The sequence below is a fragment of the Dipteris shenzhenensis genome, chromosome 7, assembly GCF_047967505.1.
Source record: "Dipteris shenzhenensis isolate YYH24624 ecotype China chromosome 7, Dip_SZ_1.0, whole genome shotgun sequence".
Classification (NCBI taxonomy): Eukaryota; Viridiplantae; Streptophyta; class Polypodiopsida; order Gleicheniales; family Dipteridaceae; genus Dipteris; species Dipteris shenzhenensis.
In genome coordinates, this window is record NC_141602.1 from 20561503 (window position 1) to 20583894 (window position 22392).

The following is a 22392-nucleotide window of genomic DNA, read 5'->3' on the forward strand; positions in this document are numbered from 1 at the left end:
CAAGGACAACAAAGAAAGATCAAAACAATAGCTGCAATTCTCTTTTGTTTATTCATGCTTTCATAGTTTTAATCTTGCCATCACAACTACACAAGATAGATGACACATATATATCTAAACATGTCCACGAGCATGCCAAAACTCATCAAAACAATAGTTTAGATTATGCCATCACATTCACACATTTCCAACACCTATTTTTTCGGGTGAATTCACATTTCCACACACACATGAACACCCAATTATATAAAGGGTTTTGTATCAACACTGCACAAGTAAAGAGCAAGCTCAACCGTGAAATAGGCTAGCGGTAAGGGACGAGGCAAATAAAAAAGCAGTCCATACTCTCTTCATCCAAGCAACAACTACTTAAAGAGACAAGTTTTTCATTTTATGCATTTCTAAGCAAAACAATTTACAAAAGATAATCAATAGATCAACATATTGCTACGACTACAAACTAATTATTGCTATATCAGCAAGCCACAACTTGGACAAAAACTTCAAAGGGAACTTTGAATTATGAAGACGAGTCTAGCAACATGCTTGAACTCATCCTCCAATATAGTTCTCACCTCATCCACAGCTTGAAAACCAAGAACATCAACAATAGCATATGCATGACATATCCATTGACATCATGAATGCCCAATGTTGGAAGTAGACCAAAGACTAAGCATATGCTCTCACACATACACAAATATCCATATACCCACACACATGAGCATCCATTTATACAAAGATCTTTGCAGTAAGATCTTGTAAATACTCCAAAGATAAGGGAAGACTCAACCGTGACACACACTTGCACTCCAAGAAGACTAATCAAAAAATCGTCCATACTCTCTTCATCCAAGCTAGAATTGCTTGTGAAGAAGAGTGTTTAATTTAGTCTCTCTCAAATGAGCATTTCTAAGCAAAAAGATAGCTGATGGGGCAAAGTATTGCTACAAATAGAAAGGGTTATTGCAATATCAGCAAGCTGTGACTTGACCAAAAATCCACAGAGTGAACGTTGTATGTCACATACATCCATTTTCTCCCCTATTTTATACTGGATTACCAGATTTAAGATGCAACACTCAAGGTCATGCATTGCAAAAATTGACCAATATTTATTTCTGTATACATGATTAGGACATCCTTCTGAGGACAAGGTTGACAGGCTGTAGCCAGCTCTTTCCTTTCCTTTAAAGTATTTCAGGAGCCATGAAACAAAAAATATGACGAGTGCAGTAGCACTGAAGGAGTTTCAAGCAACAGGATATAAAAAGGAAAGCACAGAGTCATGCGTAAATGCTTGTCATGCCTTACACCAGTATTTACATGACCTTAAAAGGTCAGACCACAATTTGTTGCAATAGACATCAAACATAAATCTACATGCATATGTAGACTTATCAATCAATCAATTTCTAAGAAGAAACCGACTGGCCATATCCCACAATGGCCCAAAAATGCCATATGGAGGTACAAGCACAAATAATGTTTTGCTTTGTTCATTCTATCGGAAACCTATCACACTGAGGCTTTATAAGCCAAGTTCCCAATCACACAAGCTCTATTCTAGATATAAGAACCCCTTCAAAGAATTGCTACACCAATGGAGGTATCTCAAAGATGTTGAGCTCTGTTGGCAGTTCATCTTCTGCATACCCTCCAGAGTCGGAAGAGCTCTTCAGTTGCTTGTTTGCATGCTCTACCATCGGAGAATCCTGGGCTGGTCTTTTCAATCTCAGCTATGTCGAGAAAAATCAAGAGTTAGTACTGTACTGCAGTACTTATCTTGCACACTTTTAAATCCCTAATAATCAACAAAACGTTGACAGCCAAATGAAGTATCAAGATCCCACTTCAAAGAGCCCATTTAAAAGCAACCACATCATATAAACAACACAAACATCGTACCAAACATGCTTCCTGTCTATCAAGAAAGCTCATTTGAGCTCAAAATTTAGCTACACGAAGTTGTCATCATTAGCAGGTGAGATTTTGTTATGATAGCAATGAAGATCAGAATGCAAAGAAAAGCTGATTGAAACAAAAAATACATAAAAATCATAAATTCTTTTTGTGTGTTGATCCAACAAAATTAAAATCCCAGGCCACTTTTCCTATGAAACCTGTACTTTGTAAATTTTGATGTATGAAGAGGTGACTTCAAAGGTGATCCATAATTAAAGCTGCCTTGTTGCAGTATAATTCACAGCACATGAAATTTTAACTATTTAAACATTCATCTTTGAAGATCGCTAAGAATCAGAATTGAAATCCAGGAGAATATTTTTGGAGTTTGGCCTAGGAGGATAGATTGAAAGGCACCAATTATTCCAAGTGGAGCTTTATGGTAAAGAATCTTTTGGTTGCAAAGAGTCTATGGGATTTTGTTACAAGTGAAGATGTCCATCCAAGAGATGCAGCCATGGTTCCTGGTACACCTAAACAGGAGATAATCCCCCTGATAGACAGCAAACACAGGTGAGGCCAATTGTACTAATTGCACATGTTGCCCCTACTCAGGATCAAAGGAGATGGGATGCCAGAGATGCCCAAGCTTTGTCACTCATTGCCTTGTCTATTAGGAGGTTCATCATACCTCATATTCACTCCTCCATGACTTCCAAGCAAGCTTTACCACGTCGCTCTCTACCTGATATCCCATGACCATGCAATTCAAGGCCATAGTATCTATGGGGGTGAGAGCCAACCTGGCTCGTTGAGCCGCTTTGGTGGAGACGATGTCCTCAAAACTCCCTGAATCTGCGAGGATGAGGACTTTTTGGCCGCTGATCTGAAATATGGTGGGAAACTGATGAGGCTCCCCCTTCTGCTGATCTTTGATCTCCTCTAGAATTCACCTGGAGTCAAAGCTGTAGATAAACCACTGGATGTGGCTCCTTCTGGCTGGAGCTTCTTGAGTGCGGGCAACACTGCTTGAAGTGGCCCTGCTGTCCTTCGCCGTCCAGTTCTTCTTTTGCTGCCCATTGCCAAACTTCTTCCCACCATCTCCTAACGGAGAGTTCTAGGACTTCTTATTGTTGACCTGCTTGGATCCTTGACCCTTGTGCATGAGCTCGAAATTCTCAGCAAGCTAGTATGCACTCTCATAATCCCGTGGCCTGAAACTACGAACATACCACTGGATGTCAGAACACAGACCATGAAGAAACTTGCTTAGCTTCTTGCTGTCCTCCTTATGCAACTATATGGACACCTGAGTAAACTTGTTGGCGTAATGATTCACCGTCCCTATGTCCCCCTTGTGCATCTCGAAGAACTGACTCAGTAGTCTGTCCAGGTACTGAGGTGGTAGGAACCGTATCTTTCACGAACTGTTTGTACACATAATGATGTGCCTCTTCATCTGCATCACAGTGGTCCTTCTGCCACTTGAGCCACCAGGTCACCACCTCGCCTGTGAGTTGAATTGATGCGAGAATGCACCTTTCGTTGTCGTTCATAGGCACAATTGGAAAGTAGCTTTCAAAGTGATTGAGCCACAAAGTCACCTGGTTTCCTGAGCCTCACGATCTCAACGTTCTTGGCTTCCTGGGCCTCGAGCTACTCCCAATCGCAGCTCAAACAACACTCGAGAGACGGAGAGAGAGATAGCAAACTCTGATATATTCTCCACAATAGTGGGCTGACAAAAGCTCAAGAGATGAGTGTACAAAACAGCCAACAGATGCTGTCCCAAATCCTGAGTCTACTAAGGATTATATGTGCAAGGGATGAGGAATGAGGGGGGAAGTGAGTGCCTTTTATAGGCCCATTGCCGGGCTGTGAAAACCGACCAGCAAGGGGTTGGCCCCCTGCTGCAGTACCGACCAGGCTGGTCGGCCTTTTGTAGGCTGTTCTAGCCGGCTTGGGCCAGGCCTGTATAAAGGCACGTGCGCCCAGCACATGGGCTGCTGACGCAGTCCGCAGGCCCTGCCTTTTGCTGCTCCAGGAGACACCTACAATACCACGCCATCCTCTCTTGCTGCGCGGGTTCCAGCCAGGTAGGTGCTCTGCCCTTTTCTTCCCCTACCCCCGTATAGTCTTCTACCCCCTTGTCCCCTCAAATCGGGGGCTCACAAGTGGGGCAGTGACTTTCTAACACCCCCTCTCAATGACATAACTATGGGTCAATCCCCATGCGTCGAATGAGATGTTCCATCTGCTCCCTAGGAAGCGCCTTCGTGAAGACATCTAAGATATTCTCGTTGGTCAGGCAGTACATCAACTCTATGACTTCTTCGTCGATGAATTTACGAACAAAGTGGTAATGTACTTCGTTCGTGCGTGAAACACGGGGTTGTTGGCGATTGCTATGCAACTCTGGTTGTCGCACATAACCACTGTCGCATCTTCTTGGGCCACATTCATGTCCTCCAAGATCCACCTGAGCCACAATGCTTCGCATGCCGCTGTACAAGCAGCCATGTACTCTGTCTCTGTAGATGAAAGGGTGACAGTAGACAACTCCTAATGAGAGTAAGAATAGAGGTCGATCTCCAAGTATCAATATCACCTACCCAATCACTATCGCAAAAACCTCCCAACTCAATGCCTCTCATATAAGTGATGCCGTAAGTGCATGTACCATTCAAGTAACTTAGCACCCTCATACCTGCTTTCCAATGGGCCTTCTTGGGTGTGGCGGAGAACTCGCAGAGCAATCCAACTGCATAGAAAATATCCAGTCGGGTATTAGTGAGGTAAAGCAAACCCCACCATGCGTTGATACAGTGATGAATCAACCGGCTGAGATGGATCACACACACTCAGCTTCATACCAGTTTCCATGGGAGTCACTATTGCTTTGCAATTTTCCATCTAAAAGCATTTGAGCAGTATTCTACAATATTTCTCCAGTGAAATAAATATATAGCTCTTTCCCTGCTTCACCTCAATCCCAAGAAAGTAGTGAAGTATGCTTAAGTCAATCATCTCGAACTCCTCCATGAGAAGTCTCTTGACCTGAGCAATCTTCTTCGTATGATCCCCTGTAATGATGAGGTCATCCACATATAGAATCAATAGCAGCCGCAAATCCCCCTCTGTGTCGAAATAAAGATTTGCCTCTGATGGACTTTGGTGAAGCCCGATCAAACATCTATCTGCTGGTACCAAGCTTTGGGGGCCTGTTTCAACCCATATAAGGCCTTCTTCAATTTGTAAACTTTTGGTGGGGATCTTGGAATCTGAAATCCTGGTGGTTGTGCCGCATATACCTCCTCCTCCAAGGTTCCATTAAAAAATGTAGACTTGACGTCATCTGAAAAATAGGCCAACTATGATGAGCAACCACGGCAATGACTGTCCGAAAGGTTACCATCCTAGCTGTGGGGTGAAGGTCTCGTCGAAGTCAAGTCCTTTTGATTGTGCATAGCCTTTCACCACCAATCTCGCTTTGTACTTGTCCAAGCTCCCATCTAACTTGAACTTAAGCTTGTACACCCATTTAGTCCCGATGACCTTCCGCTTGGTTGGTTTGGGCACTAAATCCCAAGTGTCATTTTTCAAAATGGCATCCATCCCTGCCTGCATGGCTTCCTGCCATCCTAGAATATCCTTTGCTTCCTAGAGCGGGGCTCCTCAAGCGGAGCCACCATAGCATAGTTCACGGAGGGAGTCTTCATGTTGCGTTGAGACCGCCGCACTCCGAAACTCCTCTCAAGAATGTCTGTGACCCGTGAGTCTGCTAAAGTCTTCAAATACCATTGAGTTACCTTCTTCTCTGATGGAGGTGCCTTTGCTAGAGTTGCCTTGGGAGCTAGTTTTGGAACAACATGCTCCTCCTCCTCCTCGGGGTCTTCAGTTGGCTCCACCTCTTGGATAGTGACCTTGGGTGGGGGTAATAACGTTGCATTGAGACCGCCACACTCCGGAACTCCTCTCAAGAATATCTATGATCCGTGAGTCTGCTAAAGTCTTCAAATACCATTGAGGTACCTTCTTCTCTGATGGAGGTGCCTTTGCTAAAGTTGCCTTGGGAGCTGGTTCTGAACAGCATGCTCCTCCTCCTCCTCCTCCTCCTCCTCCTCCTTAGGGTCTTCAGTCGACTCCACCTCTTGGATGGTGACCTTGGGTAGGGGTAATGACGGAAGTTCAAGAACCTCTTTTGCAGGCTGTGGCTCTGACTCCTCAAAGATCACATCCCTTCTTCTTCTTTTCCAGGTCAAAAAGACGATAGGCCTTGGATTCTTCACAGTATCCCACAAAGATACATCTTCGGCTATGGGAATCAAGCTTCGTCCGCTCATCTTTATGCACATGAACAAATGTATTAGAACCGAAAACCCGTAAATGAGATATCATGGGCTTCTTACCATAGTAAACTTCATATGGAGTATTGTCATCAACAATCTAGGTCTTGGTTTTGTTGAGGATGTGAACGGTAGTGTTCACGGCTTCACCCCAATAAGCTTTCGAGAGATTCCTCCCTTGCAACATGGTCAAACATGTCTCTGTGATGGTCATGTGCTTCCTCTCAGCAACTCCGTTTTGATGAGATGTGCGAGCTGTAGTGAGTTGTCTCTTGATCCTGTGCTTCTTGCAAAATCTATTGAACTCGGTAGAAGTGAACTCTTCCTCTCTGTCAGTGTGGAAGGCTTTGATTACCTCCCTGCTCTTCTTCTCTACCTGGGCCTTCCAGTCTTTGAATTTCTCATAAGCCTGAGACTTCTTGGCCAGGTAGAATACCCACGTCATGCGACTGAAATCATCCACAAATAAAAAGAATACCGCGAACCTACGAATGAATTTGTCGACATTAGGCCGTAGATGTCGGCATGAACCAACTTGAGTGGCTTCTTGGCCCATGATGAGGTCTCCTGTGGAAACTTGTCCATGTGTTGCTTGCCCTCCAAGCAAGCCCTATAAAGACAATCATTGCTTGCAATCGGTGGAAGTCCATCCACCATCTTTGACTTCTGCATCTTGGCGAGAGTGCCATACTTGACGTGACTGAACCGCTCATGCCACAATTTGGATCTGCCATGGTCCCTGTGCACCAATAGAGCGTTGAGCCGATATAGCCCATGCTCCTCGACTCCTTGAGCTACCACCTTTCCATTTGCCTTGGATGTGACAATGACTTTGCCATTATTGAATAAGACCGGCATATTGTGCTTGTCCATTTGACTAACTGACAAAAGGTTCTTGCATAAGTTCGGTACATACAATACACCGAAAATCAGCTCCTCGTTTCCTACAGTCGTGATGAATGGAATACTACCAACACCCTTCATAGGGCATGTCCGGTTATCCCCCACAATGACCTTGGAATCGGGATGCGTACCTTCCATGGTTTTGAACCACTCCTTCTATGCTTTGAAGCTCCATTGTCCACATACCAACCTTCCTTTCCTTCACTAACTGCATAAGCGGAGCAGTACTCAGTGATGATGAAGAGAGCGCCGATCGTGACGTTTGCTGATTCGGTCTTCAACTCCTCCTTGGACTTAGACTCCTTCTTTCGCTTGAGGTTCGCCTTCTTCTTGTGGCACTCTTTAGCAGAATGACCAAGCTTCTCACAATAGAAGCACTTATTTGCATTAGAGAACTTGACCACGCAGCAAACCTAAGTGTTAATTGGCGTCGCCTTCTTGCTGAGGTACTCCGTTCTAGAGCTGGAAACCTTGCTCTAATACCATAGATGGACCTTCATATAGGCCTAGCCCAAGCCGGCTAGAACAGCCTACAAAAGGCCGACCAGCCTGGTCGGTTTTGCAGCAGGGGGCCAACCCCCTACTAGTCGGTGTTCACAGCCCAGCAATGGGCCTATAAAAGGCACCCACTCCCCCCCTCATTCCTCATCACCTGCACAGACAAGCATTGCACAAGCAAGTGCACAGGGAGAGGAGTAGACTCAGGATTTGGGACAGCATCTGTTGGCTGTTTTGTACGCTCATCTCTTGAGCTTTTGTCAGCCCAATATTGTGGAGAAATATATCAGAGTTTGCTATCTTTCTCTCAGTCTCTTGAGTGTTGTTTGAGCTACGATCGGGAGTATGAGGTGTGAGTGATTCTATCCTCTATTTCCAACACCTTTCGTTGTCGTCCATAGGCACAATTGGAAAGTAGCTTTCGAATTGATTGAGGCACGAAGTCAACACTAAAGGTTCAACCTTACCATCATATTGAATAAAGTTGAGCTTCCCAAGAAAAGAAGATTTGACGGGCTCTTTGACTCTCTCCCTTCCTTCATCTCCATTGGAGCAAAGAAATGAGAAGTTGCTGGCGCTGTTCTTCCTTCTCCTCCCGAGTGGTGCGCTCTCTAAGCTCCCTGGATTCTTGAGCCTCACGATCTCAACGTTCTTGGCTTCCTGGGCCTCGAGCAATCGGATCTCCTTGGCTTCGTGAGCCTCATGAACATATTCTTCTTATGCCTCTCGAGCTGCTTTCTCGCATTCCTTGGCGGACTTCTCATGATCATCTTGCATCTCCTAGAGCTGAGCTATGCGGTTAAAGAGACACTACTCTTGCTGCTGCATCTGCATCCGCATCATAGTCTGCATCATGGCCATCATGCCAAACCTTGGGGCTTCTGCAGGATTCTGTGGTGGCGGGGCTTGGGAAGCGGATCCCTCATTTCCCCCAATGTTGGACTTCTCACTTGTACTCATGTGTCCTTTCCTGATCTTGCCTGTACCATCAAACAATGGGGCTGTCCCTAACTGACCCCTCCTATCTCAGGAAAGGAAATCTGAAGCTCTGATGCCGATATAGCAAGGAGAAAGCCTAACTCAATCTCTCTCTACTCACAATAACTGAACTGAGATGACATATGCACTGAAACACATGTGGGACTATGGAGTAATTGTGACTCTGAGGGAGGAACATAAAAGGGGCCTCCGAAGGGGAATAAATAACTGCATATCTGTCTGTCCAAAGGGCTAAATACAACTGACAGAATAAGTACTATATCGAGGAAAGTAACCTCATGGTAAAAGAGGAAAAGACTACTGTACAGAGGGAGGATACCCTCACTGTGGATCTAGAACTGAGGGCTGCTAAAGGGCAGACCCTATCTGCTGCTATAACTGACTGAACCAGCCTGAAGACTAACTAAAGGAGGGCTGGAAGGGGCTGCTGGGCTGCTGCAGACTCTCCTGCCCTGATTCCAACCTCTGAGGACTGCCACTGGCTGAAGATTGGAGCTTGTAGGAGCAGATGAAGAATGAGTGCCAAGGGGATGCCTTTTATAGGCCCCCTTGGGCCCTAGAAATGGCCGACGAACAGCCACTGACCAGCAGGCTGCTGCTGCCCGACCTTGCACTGACCAAGCTGGGTCTGCTGATGTCAGCACTGACCTGGCACTGCTATCCGCCGTTTGGTGCAGTGTACCTGTGGCAGTCCACCCCTACGTGGCAACCTACGCGGCTGCTGCTGATGTGGCAATCCTGCATGGCATCTAGCATGTCCACACGCTATGGATGCCAGTGACAATGGATCTATTAGAGCTGAGAGAAAATTGCAGCTCATACACAGTGACGTGTGTGGTCCCATGAGGAATCCAGCATCTATATTTTGTTACCTTTACAGATGATTTTCCAGATTTTTTTCATGGGTGTATCCTGTGAAAAAAAAATCAGATGTCTTTCAGTGCTTCAAGAAATTTTTAGTTGTGACTGAGAGTGAGGCTGGGTGCATAGTGAAGACTTTGAGATCAGAGCAGGGGAATAGATGTCAGATGCTGCAACAGGACTACTTCTATCTGAAGGTAAATACCACTAATTTGGTAGAACATAACAGGATTAGGGCAGGAAAGTTAGAGTAGTGAAGTACCTTATGCATTAGGAAAAGAGTAGGAGTGGAAGGTCATGGGCTGGACCTACAACAGAGACTTGTGAGGGGCTGCACAAGGGCAGGAGGAATCGATCCTTATTTAGAATTCAGCTGAGTAATGGAACTCTTGCTGTGTATTCTATTTCAATAATGAAGTACAAATCATGAATGAATGCCAAGTACGACTAGAGCCCTTATATAGGTATGGCCCAGGTGAGTACAAAGCAATATTGCATATGGGATTACCTCCTAGGATGCCACATGGCAACTTATGGTATCCCCTAAAGAAAGGAAAACACTTACAAACCAATTAAGGCCTTTCCACTAACTTTTAGCCTAAGTAAAAGTCACCCTCTGTTACATATGCCTTCAAAGAATTCCCAAAGAAAAGAGGGATATACAAAATAGCATTGTTGAGAGGAAGAACAGGTCTCTGACTGAAATAGCTAGATGCATGATCAACGGGAACAGATGGCCGCACAAATTTTGGTTGGAGGCAATAATGCGTGCAGCACATGTTTGGAACAGATGCCACACGAAGGCCTTTCCACTAACTTTTAGCCTAAGTAAAAGTCACCCTCTGTTACAATCCTCCCTCCTCAAATAGAAATTTGTCCTCAAATTTGAAAAGGCTGTAACCTGGATATACAATTCTCCTTGTAAACCTGAATAGCTCAATTCTGGTCATATCAGCTGAACAATGAAGTTTCTTAGTCAAATACCTCCCTGCAGGCATGCTGACCTGTAAATGGATCATATAATATTCCCAAGAGACCAAGCAACAGGGTGGAAGAGCTATGCTGTCCAATATAACAGATCTGATCATATAATCCAGTGAGAGACATGTCGATCTGAAAAAAAATAATGAATGCTGGCTGCAACATATCCATATATGCCATATAGCAAAAGAAAATCAGATCTGCCCATAAAGATACAATTTTGGCCATAGAAATCAGCTAAGCAAATGAGGGTACTGCTCCACAATTATAGATGGCTGCCAAGAAGACTCCTCACCAGGTAGACCTCTCCATTTGATAAAATATTCCATGTAGGACTTGTTCCTCAACACATGATCTCTAAATCCAAGGATCTTCTCAGATATATACTCAATCTGGCCCTCTTCATCCATAGGAGGTAGCTCTTCCATAACTTGCTCCTTAGGTCCCAAATATTTCTTGAGAAGTGACACATGGAATACTGTGTATTCTAGAGGATGATGGAAGCTCCAACTCATAAGCCACTTCCCCAACTTTCCTCAAAACCTTGTAAGGTCCATAATACCTATGAGCAAGTTAAACATTGGTATTACCTTTCAAAGAAGCATGCCTGGACTTATGTAATCTAAGAAACACATAATCCGCTTCTTCAAAATGAAGATCTCTCCTATGCTCATCAGCATAATCCTTCATCCTTGCTTGGGCCCTTACCATGTTATCTTTACATTGCTGTAATAGAGCAGTCATGTGAGCCAAATCATCCTTGGCTTGATGGCTGGTCAATGCTTGATCAATAATGGTTGATGGGACATGAGCTTTACAGCCAAACATGGCCTCAAAAGGGCTCATACCAATTGAAGTGTGCTTGGTGGTATTATAACAAAATTCAGCTAGATGCAACCATTGATCCCAAGATGCTTGGGTCTCAAAACAAAAATGCCTTAGATACTCTTCCAACCAATGGTTAACCCTCTCTGTTTGCCCATTAGTTTGAGGGTGATCTGCTGTACTTGGGGTAAGAAGTGTTCCCATAGAACTGAAAAGCTCTTGCCAAAAATGCCCCATGAACTTAGCATCACGATCACTCACAATCTCCTCAGGAAGTCCATGTAATTTAAACACATTCTCCATGAATTGCTTAGCCACTTTGGAAGCTGTAAATTGTGTCTTAGTAGAAATGAAGTGGGCAGCTTTAGCAAGTCTATCAACAACCACAAAGATGCTGTTCCACCAACCCTTAGAGGTCACTGGTAGACCTGTAATAAAGTCCATGCTGATATGTGTCCATTTACCTTGAGGTATAGGCAGAGTTCCACCAACCCTTAGAGGTCACTGGTAGACCTGTAATAAAGTCCATGCTGATATGTGTCCATTTACCTTGAGGTATAGGGCAGAGGTTGTAGTAGACCAGCTGGCCTCAAATTCAACTCCATGTTTTGTTGGCAGGGCTTACAGCTTTGTACATAAGCAAGAACATCCTTCCAAAGCCCCTTCCAATAAAAACTCTGTTTTACCTTATCATACGTCTTGTTGAGGCCTATATGCCCAGCCATAGGAGATGAGTGAAATTCCTGCAAGATTAGCAGCTTATAGGAGGAATTTTCAGTAAGAAATATTCTATCATTATACCACAAGGGCCCATTGTGCAACTTGAAATTATGATATTGCTGACAATCAAGAGATGAGTGAAATTCCTGCAAGATTAGCAGCTTATAGGAGGAATTTTCAGTAAGAAATATTCTATCATTATACCACAAGGGCCCATTGTGCAACTTGAAATCATGATATTGCTGACAGTCAAGATCTTGCAAGTCTTGGAACATAGCCGTTGCTTGAGGATCATTGAGATACTCTTCTTGAATGCCATGGATCCAATCCTTATAAACCTCAGTAGTAGATGACAAAGTACAAGCCCATATCCTGGAAAGAGAATCTGCCACAATTTTTTCTTTGTCCATCTTGTAATCTATGTCAAAGTCATAGTTTTGCACAATGGATAGCCATCTCCTTTGCTTAGGTGATAGAGAAGACAGAGATAGAAAATGTCTGAGAGTCCTATGATTAGTCTTGACCTTGAAATGGCTACCATAGATGTAGTGGTGCCACTTTTTAATTGCATGAAGTATTGCCAACATCTCTTGGTCATAAATGTGGAAACTTGACTCCTTGTCATCCAATTTCCGACTTTCAAAGGCAATAACTCCATGACTCTGCTTTAGAACAGCTCTAATACCCCTTCCACTACCATCAGCCTCAATTATAAAAGTTTGAGAGAATCAGGACATACCAAGATAGGTGCTGAAGTTAATGCCTCCTTTAATGCTTGAAAGCTCTTATTGGCACTGTCAGACATTGGAAAGCATTGTTTTTTGGAAGATCAGTGAGAGGAGCTGCCAATTTGGCAAAATGCCTTATAAATCTTCTATAGAATGATGCTAGACTAAGGAAACCTCTCAGCTGGGTGATATTCTGAGGTATAGGCCAATCCTTTACACACTTTACCTTGCTGGGATCCACCTTAATGCCACTACTGCTGACAATATGGCCAAGATATTCCACTTCTTCAGCCATGAAAGTGCATTACTTGATTTGGCATACAATTGGTGTGTCCTTAATACTTCCAATACTTGCTGGACATGCAATAAATGCTCCTCTTTTATTTTGCTGTAGATCAATATATCATCAAAGAATACCAAAACAAATTTATAAAGGAAAGGCTGCAATACCTTGTTCATTAGGGCATGAAAAGTTGCAAGTGCATTGGTTAGACCAAATGCCATCACTTTGAATTGATAAAGCCCACGTTCTGTCGTGAAGGCAGTTTTATGTTCATCTCCCTCCTTCATTCTTACTTGATGATAGCCCGACCTTAAGTCAATCTTTGTGAAGTACTTTGCCCCTCTAAGCTCATCCAGTAGATCATCAATTCTAGGGATAGGAAACCTATTCTTAATTGTCATTTTGTTCAAATCCCTGTAATCAATACACATTCTAAATGAGCCATCCTTCTTCTTAACCAATAACAAAGGAGAGGCAAAGGGTGACTGATTGTGTGTATTAAATTCCTTGTCAAGGAGTTCCTTTATTTGCCTTGCCACCTCTTCTCTTTCAGCTCTAGAAAGTCTGTATGGAGCTTTGTTGATTGGCTTAGATCCTGGCTCCAACACAATTGCATGATCCACATCTCTCAGGGGAGGAAGATGGTTGGGAAGATTAGCAAATACATCAGAGTATTGCTGTAATAGGGACTGCATGTCTTTATCCTCCACCACCAACCCATTACCCTCTTGAGACTTGGTCAACTGAATAGCATAGACTCCACAAACACTTTTGAGGTCTCTAGCCATTCTTCTTGCAGAAATTAAGGACAACTTAGGAGATTGGTGACCCATCAAGGTGATGTGCTTACCTTCATGCATAAACTTCATATACAGCCTGTTAAGGTCCATAGAGAATTCTCCCAAGGTTCTCAACCATTCACAACCAAGGACAATGTCAATAGGTCTCATTTCCAAGACAATTAGATCTCCATGAAAAGTATAATCTTGAGAAAGTTGCACTTGAGCAACCTGACAATATTGCTTATTGTGGGAATGTTGACCATTAGCCACCTCAACTTTGATCCCATGATCCAAAGTGGATGGGCACAACCTCACTGTTTGAAGTGTCTTTGCATTAATGAAGTTATGAGTGCTCCCACTGTCAACCAAAATGGGAACGGGTCTGTTATTGATTGTTCCTTTTAACCTAAGGGTTTGAGAGCCCTTGCAACCCATAACAACATCAGGAGATATGCTGTACAAAACTGATTATGTATCCCAATACACTTCATCATCATCAACTACATCATTTCCATCAGAATTTCTGATCTCATCCTCATAACCTTCAACAACTTCAATGTTCTGTTGTCTAGAACTATTTGGGCACTTTGGCAAACTATAATCCATAAGCATGGTATCACACATGGAAAAACCACCTGCATCAAAGGGAAAGGTAGTCCCCTTTTTGGAACTACGATCGTCATCATCATCAAGGCCTTCATTCACACAATCCTGATATTCGTGGAATTCAGATTCTACTGCAAGAATATTATGAGATAAATCATCATCAATCTCTAGAATCATGCTCAACTTTGCTCCTGTTTTAGCTTTGCACACATTCCTATGTTCAGGGGTCCACTTCTCACCACAAAGATAGCACAAATTCTTCTTCTTCCTGTCATTAATAATTGCTTGAGATAACTGCTTCACCAACTTGTTTCTTTTATCACCCAGATCATCCTTTGGAGTAGGTTTAAATGATGGCTTTACATCTGTAGCCTTGTAAACCTTAGGCTATCCCATGCCACTGCCATACACTATGGGGAACCTAGAAATAGAAGAAGTTGTAGCAGGTGCAGGAAGTTTGTTTTCATCATTGAAAACACCTTTGACCATAGGCTTAGTTCCAAAGTGACCAATACCCAAAGTCTTCTCCTTCCAATCGTATTTGGGCTCATAAAGCTCTACCAACTCCATGGCCTCTTTAAGAGAATTGGGCTTTTGAGCTGCAACATCTAAAGCAATACTAGGGTGTAGACCATGGATGAATTTGAGCATTCTAACTCTTTCATCAATACCATGAACAAATAGAGCCAATTTCCAAAATTGTTTGATATAATTTTTCACTGATCCTTGCTGAGTAAGATGAAAATATATTGATCTCTAGTAAAAGGAGATATAAAAGTTTTACACATTTCAGCCTTGAACTCATCCCAAGCATTAAAAGTTGACCCTTCTTGCTGTAAATGCCTCCACTAAGAGTGGGCATAATCTTCAAGATGAAGAACAACAAATTTGATTTTACCTTGATCACCCTTTGGATATAGAAGGAAGTAGTCATCCATCTTGCTGAGCCATTTCTCCAATTCCTTCAGGAGAGGGAGAATCACCTTTGAACTTAGGAAGTATAATCTTGTCTTTCATATCTTTGTCTTGATGAAAAGATTCTTTTGGTTCAATAGATTTAACTGTTTGTATATATTGCTAGAATGTCATTGCTGCCCTAAGGTCTGCTGGTAGCAATTTATATTCATGGAATTTTTGACACAACTCTTCAGCTGCTGGACTGTTACTATTAGGAGCCTTACCCTGTGCTGAATCCTTTTTCATATGAGCTGTAACTCCACTAGAGTGATAGGTACTTCGCGCAGAAGCCATAAAACCAACCGGGTCAGCTACATGTACAAGATCATCATCATCATCACTTGAACCTAAGTCTCCATCGATTTGGGGATCCAAAGGTCTCTTCCCATCATAGATTTGGCTTCTCTTGAACCGGTCAAACCTTTTATTAAGAGTGGCAAACACCTTTGGTCAATCCTCTAATTATTGGTCTTGATCTCATTGGTTAACTCCTTGAATCTCTGTAGCATTGGATCCATACAACTCCTTATACTCTGCTCCTCGTTAAGGGATATTTGTACATGAGGAGTTGCTGCCAAATCCCCTTGAATATTGCCAACATGAGGATCATTGGGCTCGGAAACTACAGCCTGATCATCAATTGCTTCCTTCTCTGAGATGGAATCAAGGATACCCATTGGCTGCTTACTAGCTTGACCAGTAGACCTCTTTACAAGCATCTTTAATGACTCGAATCAAGAGTAAATGCACTATCTTAAGCCCTGATCAATAATAGCTCAATTTCCAAGGAGTAGCAGACTGTTGCAAGGCTCTTTTTGCACAATGTGTAAACCAAACTGTATAGAGACCTATGTAGGACTTTGAATTCTTTGGACAGCCAATTCTCTGTCAAAGCTATAGACAGAAGCACTGTTCGAACAATATACTACTATACCAAACTATCACTGAATAGTCGGGTCACTGTCCACAAGGGTAATCCTCCTTCATTTGACATGAAACTTTGCGGAGTGGTTCCAGCAGTTAGGACGACACCTCAACAACAGCCACAAGTAATTTCGAAGTGATATGTAGCCAAGTCGTTTACTAGACAGCATACGCGTCAATTCCAAACAAGACAAAAAATCGGGGAAGATCTCACGCAAACAAACATGTATCTTGCTGGAACTTGGTGTGGGTGTTCCTAGAGCAGAGGCGACTCCCTTGCTGCCAACATATTGAAATTCGGAGAAGAATTGCTGCAGGTCCTACAAAATGCAGCTCGAATTTGCTCACAGCTCCTCCAAACAATCTCGAATCACTGCCAAACTTCGGGAGCAGCCTCAGGAGATTAGGGTGAACAAATCAAGCCAAGAATGACTTAATTTGGTGCAGGAAAACAGCAGATCGTCACTTTCTTGCGCCAGAGAGAAAACCCCTTCAATGTTGACTCAATCCTCCACCATTCTAGGATTCTCATACATAGAAATGATTAGGGAAGCAAGGGCTTTCCACTGATGTAAGAAGCCCCAAATTCTAAACACTTCAAAAATTAGGATTTCCCAGAGCCTGCCATGTGACAGCTGACAACAGAGAGTACTTCTGGCGCTCAATTTTTGCACAGAAGTAGGCCCTAGGCTCAAGAGTAGATGCTCCAATTTTCAAAGTGATTGGGCAAAAATTTCCCACAATTTCCCACGAAAAGTGCTATGGTACCAATGTTGGAGATAAGTGCACACTAAGTGTACTATTTCCCTAGTCTATATTTGTCTAAGTCTAGTCTAGTCTTTGTGTCTTGAGTGTGTGCCATGTGGCACCTCTACAATTATCCCATAAGCACTCTTGCTTTATGTCTTGTACTTTGGCCCATATATTCCTGGGTCACATCATTGCAATCTATCTATCTAGCTTGTGTCTTGTCTACACTCTTCTCAAGGTACTTCTTGTCTTTTAATCTTGTTATTATTTCACTTCTAGTTTTCTAGTTTCTAGTTCTTGCTTCCATATTCCAACATGGTATCAGAGCCAGGTTGATCCCTCTTCTCTCCCCTCAGTCTGCTGTAGCCATAGCTGCCTCTTCTCAGATTTCTCCCTCGCTCAGCTGGTCGCCATCTTCATCTTCTGCCCGTCTTCTCCACGCTGCTGCCGTTCCTGCTGCCACTGCAGATCTGCCCGCCATCTCTCTGCCACGTTGCTGCCGTTCCTGCTGCCGCTGCAGATCTGCCCACCAGCTCTCTGCCGGATCTGCGCGCCAGTGCGCTGCCAGATCTGCGTGTCAGATCTGCACAGATCTGGCGCTGCTGTAGCTCCTGCTCTTGCTGTCCCTGCTGTAGCTCCCGCTCCTGCTGTCGCTCCTGCACCTGCATCAAAGAACAAACATTTCGAAGTACAGTCAAGACTGTCTGTACAGTCCGTACGACTGTACCCGTACCTGCACGTTTTTACCTGCACAGGTCGCACCTCTCCAATTGCTGTTCGTGATCTGTGCCATCTTCACGGAGATCTGCGCCATCTGTTCGACCTCTTGGACTGTGCCCCTTTTTGTGCCTCTGCCTCTGCCTGGGATTAAGGTACTGTGCTTTGCCTATTTCAGTTTGCTGAACAGTCCCTTTTTTGCTGGTTCCTCCTGCTTCGATGGGCTGTCACATGCTATGGCCTTGACAAAGTGGTGAGAGAACCGGCTTCTTGGATCTCTCCTTTCATTTATTTCTGCAATATTGTAAGGGAATAGACACTGCCCTTGCATCTTAGCAAGAGGTCACTAATGTTCCCACTGCCAAGAATGACAAAGCCTATGCTATCATCTTGCTCGGTCTTGGAGATGATTACATTCATCACATCTCCAACATACAGTCTGCTTCTCAAGCATGGATCACTTTGGATACCCTTTTTGGACCCCAATCTAAAAACTCTAAGATTGCACTTATGATTTCATTCTTTGATCTACATATGCAAGAGGGAGCTACTATAGCCTCTCATGTCAATTATCTTTGCAGTCTTATCATTCAGCTTGCATCAGTGAAGTCCCCCATCTCCGAAGATATTGCTATTGCTGTGCTTCTCAAAAGCTTACCTGACACCTATGCTACTCTTGTCACTACCTTCAAGTATCACAATAATCCTTCTCTTGAAGGTATCATCAATGCTCTCCAAGAGGAAGAAAGAACTCAACAACGAAAGGTAACTGACACTACATTTTTAGCAAAGAAAGGAAGTTCTAAGGTAAGAAAGCCTTGCACCCATTGTGGCAAAACTAATCATATGGAGAAGGACTGTTTCAAGGCTCATCCATGCACCATTTGTGGCCGTGATAATCACCGGGAGAGGGACTGCTACTCCAAACCCTCTACATCAGCCCCTGCATCTACCTCAGCCCATGTTGCTGCAACATCTCCATCAGCTGATCCAACTGTTCCTTCCTCATATGATGAGAAGTGGGCTTTCTGATTACTTCTATTTCTTGTCTACCACTTTGACCACCGATGATGTAGGTCAAAGGGTTCTAGTGTCTTGGTCTTTCTGTTTGACTACAGTCAGTCTTCTATCTATCTAGTCTTGTCTGTCTGTCTATTTGTCTATCAATCTGACTGTGTTTTGTTTTAGATCCATCTTGTCCCTACCCTTGTGGACCCATATGAGGATATCACTTGAGGAGGGGTGTCTCAAGATCTTTGTCTGTCATGTCTTCTATCTTGTTTCTCAGTCTATCAATCTTTATGTCTGTCTTCTAGTCTTGTCTTTCTGTCTTACTCCTAGTGTCCACTTAAGGAGGGTGTTGGAGATAAGTGCACACTAAGTGTACTATTTCCCTAGTCTATATTTGTCTAAGTCTAGTCTAGTCTTTGTGTCTTGAGTGTGTGCCATGTGGCACCTCTACAATTATCCCATAAGCACTCTTACTTTATGTCTTGTACTTTGGCCCATATATTCCTGGGTCACATCATTGCAATCTATCTATCTAGCTTGTGTCTTGTCTACACTCTTCTCAAGGTACTTCTTGTCTTTTAATCTTGTTATTATTTCACTTCTAGTTTTCTAGTTTCTAGTTCTTGCTTCCATATTCCAACAACCAATGCAACAGGACTACTTCTAACTGAAGGTAAATACCACTAATTTGGTAGAACATAACGGGATTAGGGCAGGAAAGTTAGAGTAGTGAAGTACCTTATGTATTAGGAAAAGAGTAGGAGTGGAAGGTCATGGGCTGGACCTACAACAGAGACTTGTGAGGGGCTGCACAAGGATAGGAAGAATCGATCCTTATTTAGAATCCAGCTGAGTAATGGAACTCTTGCTATGTATTCTATTTCAATAATGAAGTACAAATCATGAACGAATGCCAAGTACAACTAGAGCCCTTACATAGGTATGGCCCAGGTGAGTACAAAGCAATATTGCATATGGGATTACCTCCTAGGATGCCACGTGGCAACTTATGGTATCCCCTAAAGAAAGGAAAACACTTACAAACCAATAAAGGCCTTTCCACTAACTTTTAGCCTTACTTCACCCTCTGTTACAGATGCCTTCAAAGAATTCCCAAAGAAAAGAGGGATATACAAAATGGCATTGTTGAGAGGAAGAATAGGTCTCTGACTGAGATAGCCAGATGCATGATCAGCGGGAAGAGATTGCCGCACAAATTTTGGTTGGAGGCAATAATGCGTGCAGCACATGTTTGGAACAGATGCCACACGAAGGTCTTGAAAATTGTGACACCCTTTGAGGCTTGGTATAACAAAAAACCCAAGGTAGTCCACCTTCAAGTGTTTGGCTGTGTAGATGCCTAGTCAGTCGAGAAGCAAGCTGGATGATAAGCCAATTAAATGCATTTCTGCTGGCTACAGCAGTACAAGGCTTACCATCTCTACAATCCTTAGACCAGCAGAAAGATTTTTGGCAATAGAGATGCGACTTTTGCAGAAAACTTAGATCAGTCCATAACTCAGTTTGATAGACAGCTGCATATAGGCACTCAGCATGTGTTTGAAGTGTTGCTTGCACTGGCAGTTGAAGGTACTTCACAGCAGCCTATAGAAGAAGCAGCTTTGAGGATGCTCCAGACAATGAGCATTGGATGAGGGCCATGCAGTTGGAATTGGATTCTATCATGAAGAACAATACATGGAACTTGTGGATTTGCCTATAGGAAGAAAGCTATTGGGACAAAGTAGGAGCGGTACAGAACATAAGCTATGCAGACTCCAAAAGGCACTGTATGGGCTGAAACAAGCCCCACAGTCTTGGTATGAGAGAAATAATACATTTTTTTACCAATCAAGACCTACAAAATAGTTCAACTGAGAGTACCCTTTCTGTCAAGAAAGACAAAAAGGATTTGTGGATTGTCATCCTATAAGTGGATGATATGCTGTTCACAGGCACAAATCAGGAGAAAATTGCAGAATTCAAGAATGATCTTGAAGCTTCATTTGATAAGTCTGATTCAGGACTGCAAGCCTATTTCAACTCCCATGGAGCCAGGGTTGAGGCTGTCCATGCATGATGAAATGCTATTGTATACAGTCAAGCTGTTGGATGCCTTATTTATCCCTACAATACCCATCCAGATGTTCAGTTTAATGTATCCCAGTTGAGAAGGTATATGCATAGCCCAAAGACACAGCATTGGTTTGTTGTAAAGTGTGTTTTCAGATATTTGCAGGGTACTCAATCTCTTGGTCTGTTCTATGCCATGTGAAGGAGGGGGGGAGGAGCGAGATTTAGATTGGGTTGGGGGATTATGATACCAGCCATTCCACTAGTGGATATTGTTTCTTATTGGCAGTTCATGCATTTCTTGGTTGAGCAAGGAACAATCCACTGTGGCAACATTATCTTGTGAAGCTGAGTACAAGGTAGCCTTCAGAACTAAAATTGAATATGCATGGCTCAAAAGATTGATGGCAGATCTTTGTGGTGGTTTACAAACATCTACTCCCATACTCACTGAAAATCAGAGTGCTATTGTGATGGCACGCAATTCTGTGTTTCACGCATGCACAAAACACATTGAGATCCATTATCATCATGTGAGAGAGAGGTTACATGCAGAAGAGATCAAATCTACAGTCCTATATATTAGAACGTTGTAGATCTTTTCACTATGGCCCTATCCAAAAAATGTTTGAAGCTTTTCGCAAAGCTTTGGGCTTACTTCTATTTGGTGATTGAGATTGCTCCTTGTACATCAGGACATTGCCACTATGGGGGCAATATTGTGATATTTAAGGTAGAGGCCAATGTATAATTTAGTTAAGAGGGTTAGGGGTACTTTTTCCTTCCCCCAGACAACAGTTAGTGGTTGAGCAGAAGATGAGTGAGTTTCATCTTGATAGCCCTTGTTATCTCATTCTTGCAAGTTCAATTCAGCTGAACTCCTCGTTTCTGCACTCTCCACCTTCTACAATCCTCACAAATCTTAGTGTTATCTACTGCCTTTCTGTGTGCATTATATTGTAGCAGTAGCATTTCCAATTCAGATTGTCTACACAAAATTCTGCTTGCACACCAATTAGTCCCCTTGATATGTACACAAAACCATCCTATCAGAAGTTGATCTAAATGCCCTCCCTCTCTAGCATGAAATACGTCATAGCACAGTGATGCGAAGTCTGCTAGCACACCTGAGTCAATTCCTTCTCCCCTTGATAAAAACACAAAACCATCCATTAGAGGTTGATCTAAGATGCTATCTCCCTCTAGCATAAAATACTACAGAACCAGTGACGCAAACACTACGTACAAGTGCTTCAACTAACATGGTTTAAAACCCACAAGAGCTCGATCTAAAATCTCGCCTCTCTCACATCAAATACTTGCTTTCTACACCCTAAAATATCGATTCCTCAAAATCAAACAACTTATCCACAGGAAAAAAGGTCAGCTTTATAACTCGTTTTTTAAGAGGCACCATAAGAATGCAACAGATTGAGGAGGGACTAGGCTTTACACATAAATTTGTTTAAGGCACCAATTGTTGAAGACCATAGTGGAGAAGTTTTCTGGTGGCCAAAGTAAAA

The 22392-nt window shown here is 43.1% G+C and overlaps 1 protein-coding gene across 1 annotated transcript in view; it reads right to left on the reverse strand.

Moving 5' to 3' along the window:
* Positions 1 to 1128: 1128 nt before the first annotated feature.
* Positions 1129 to 22392, reverse strand: part of LOC147900075 (DET1- and DDB1-associated protein 1-like) — a 29445-nt gene continuing 8181 nt past the window's right edge. Inside the window, exon 5 of the mRNA XM_087377474.1 lies at positions 1129 to 1739. Within this exon, the coding sequence (XP_087233600.1) occupies positions 1596 to 1739 (144 nt within the window). The 3' untranslated portion in view covers positions 1129 to 1595. The remainder of the gene's footprint in view (positions 1740 to 22392) is intronic.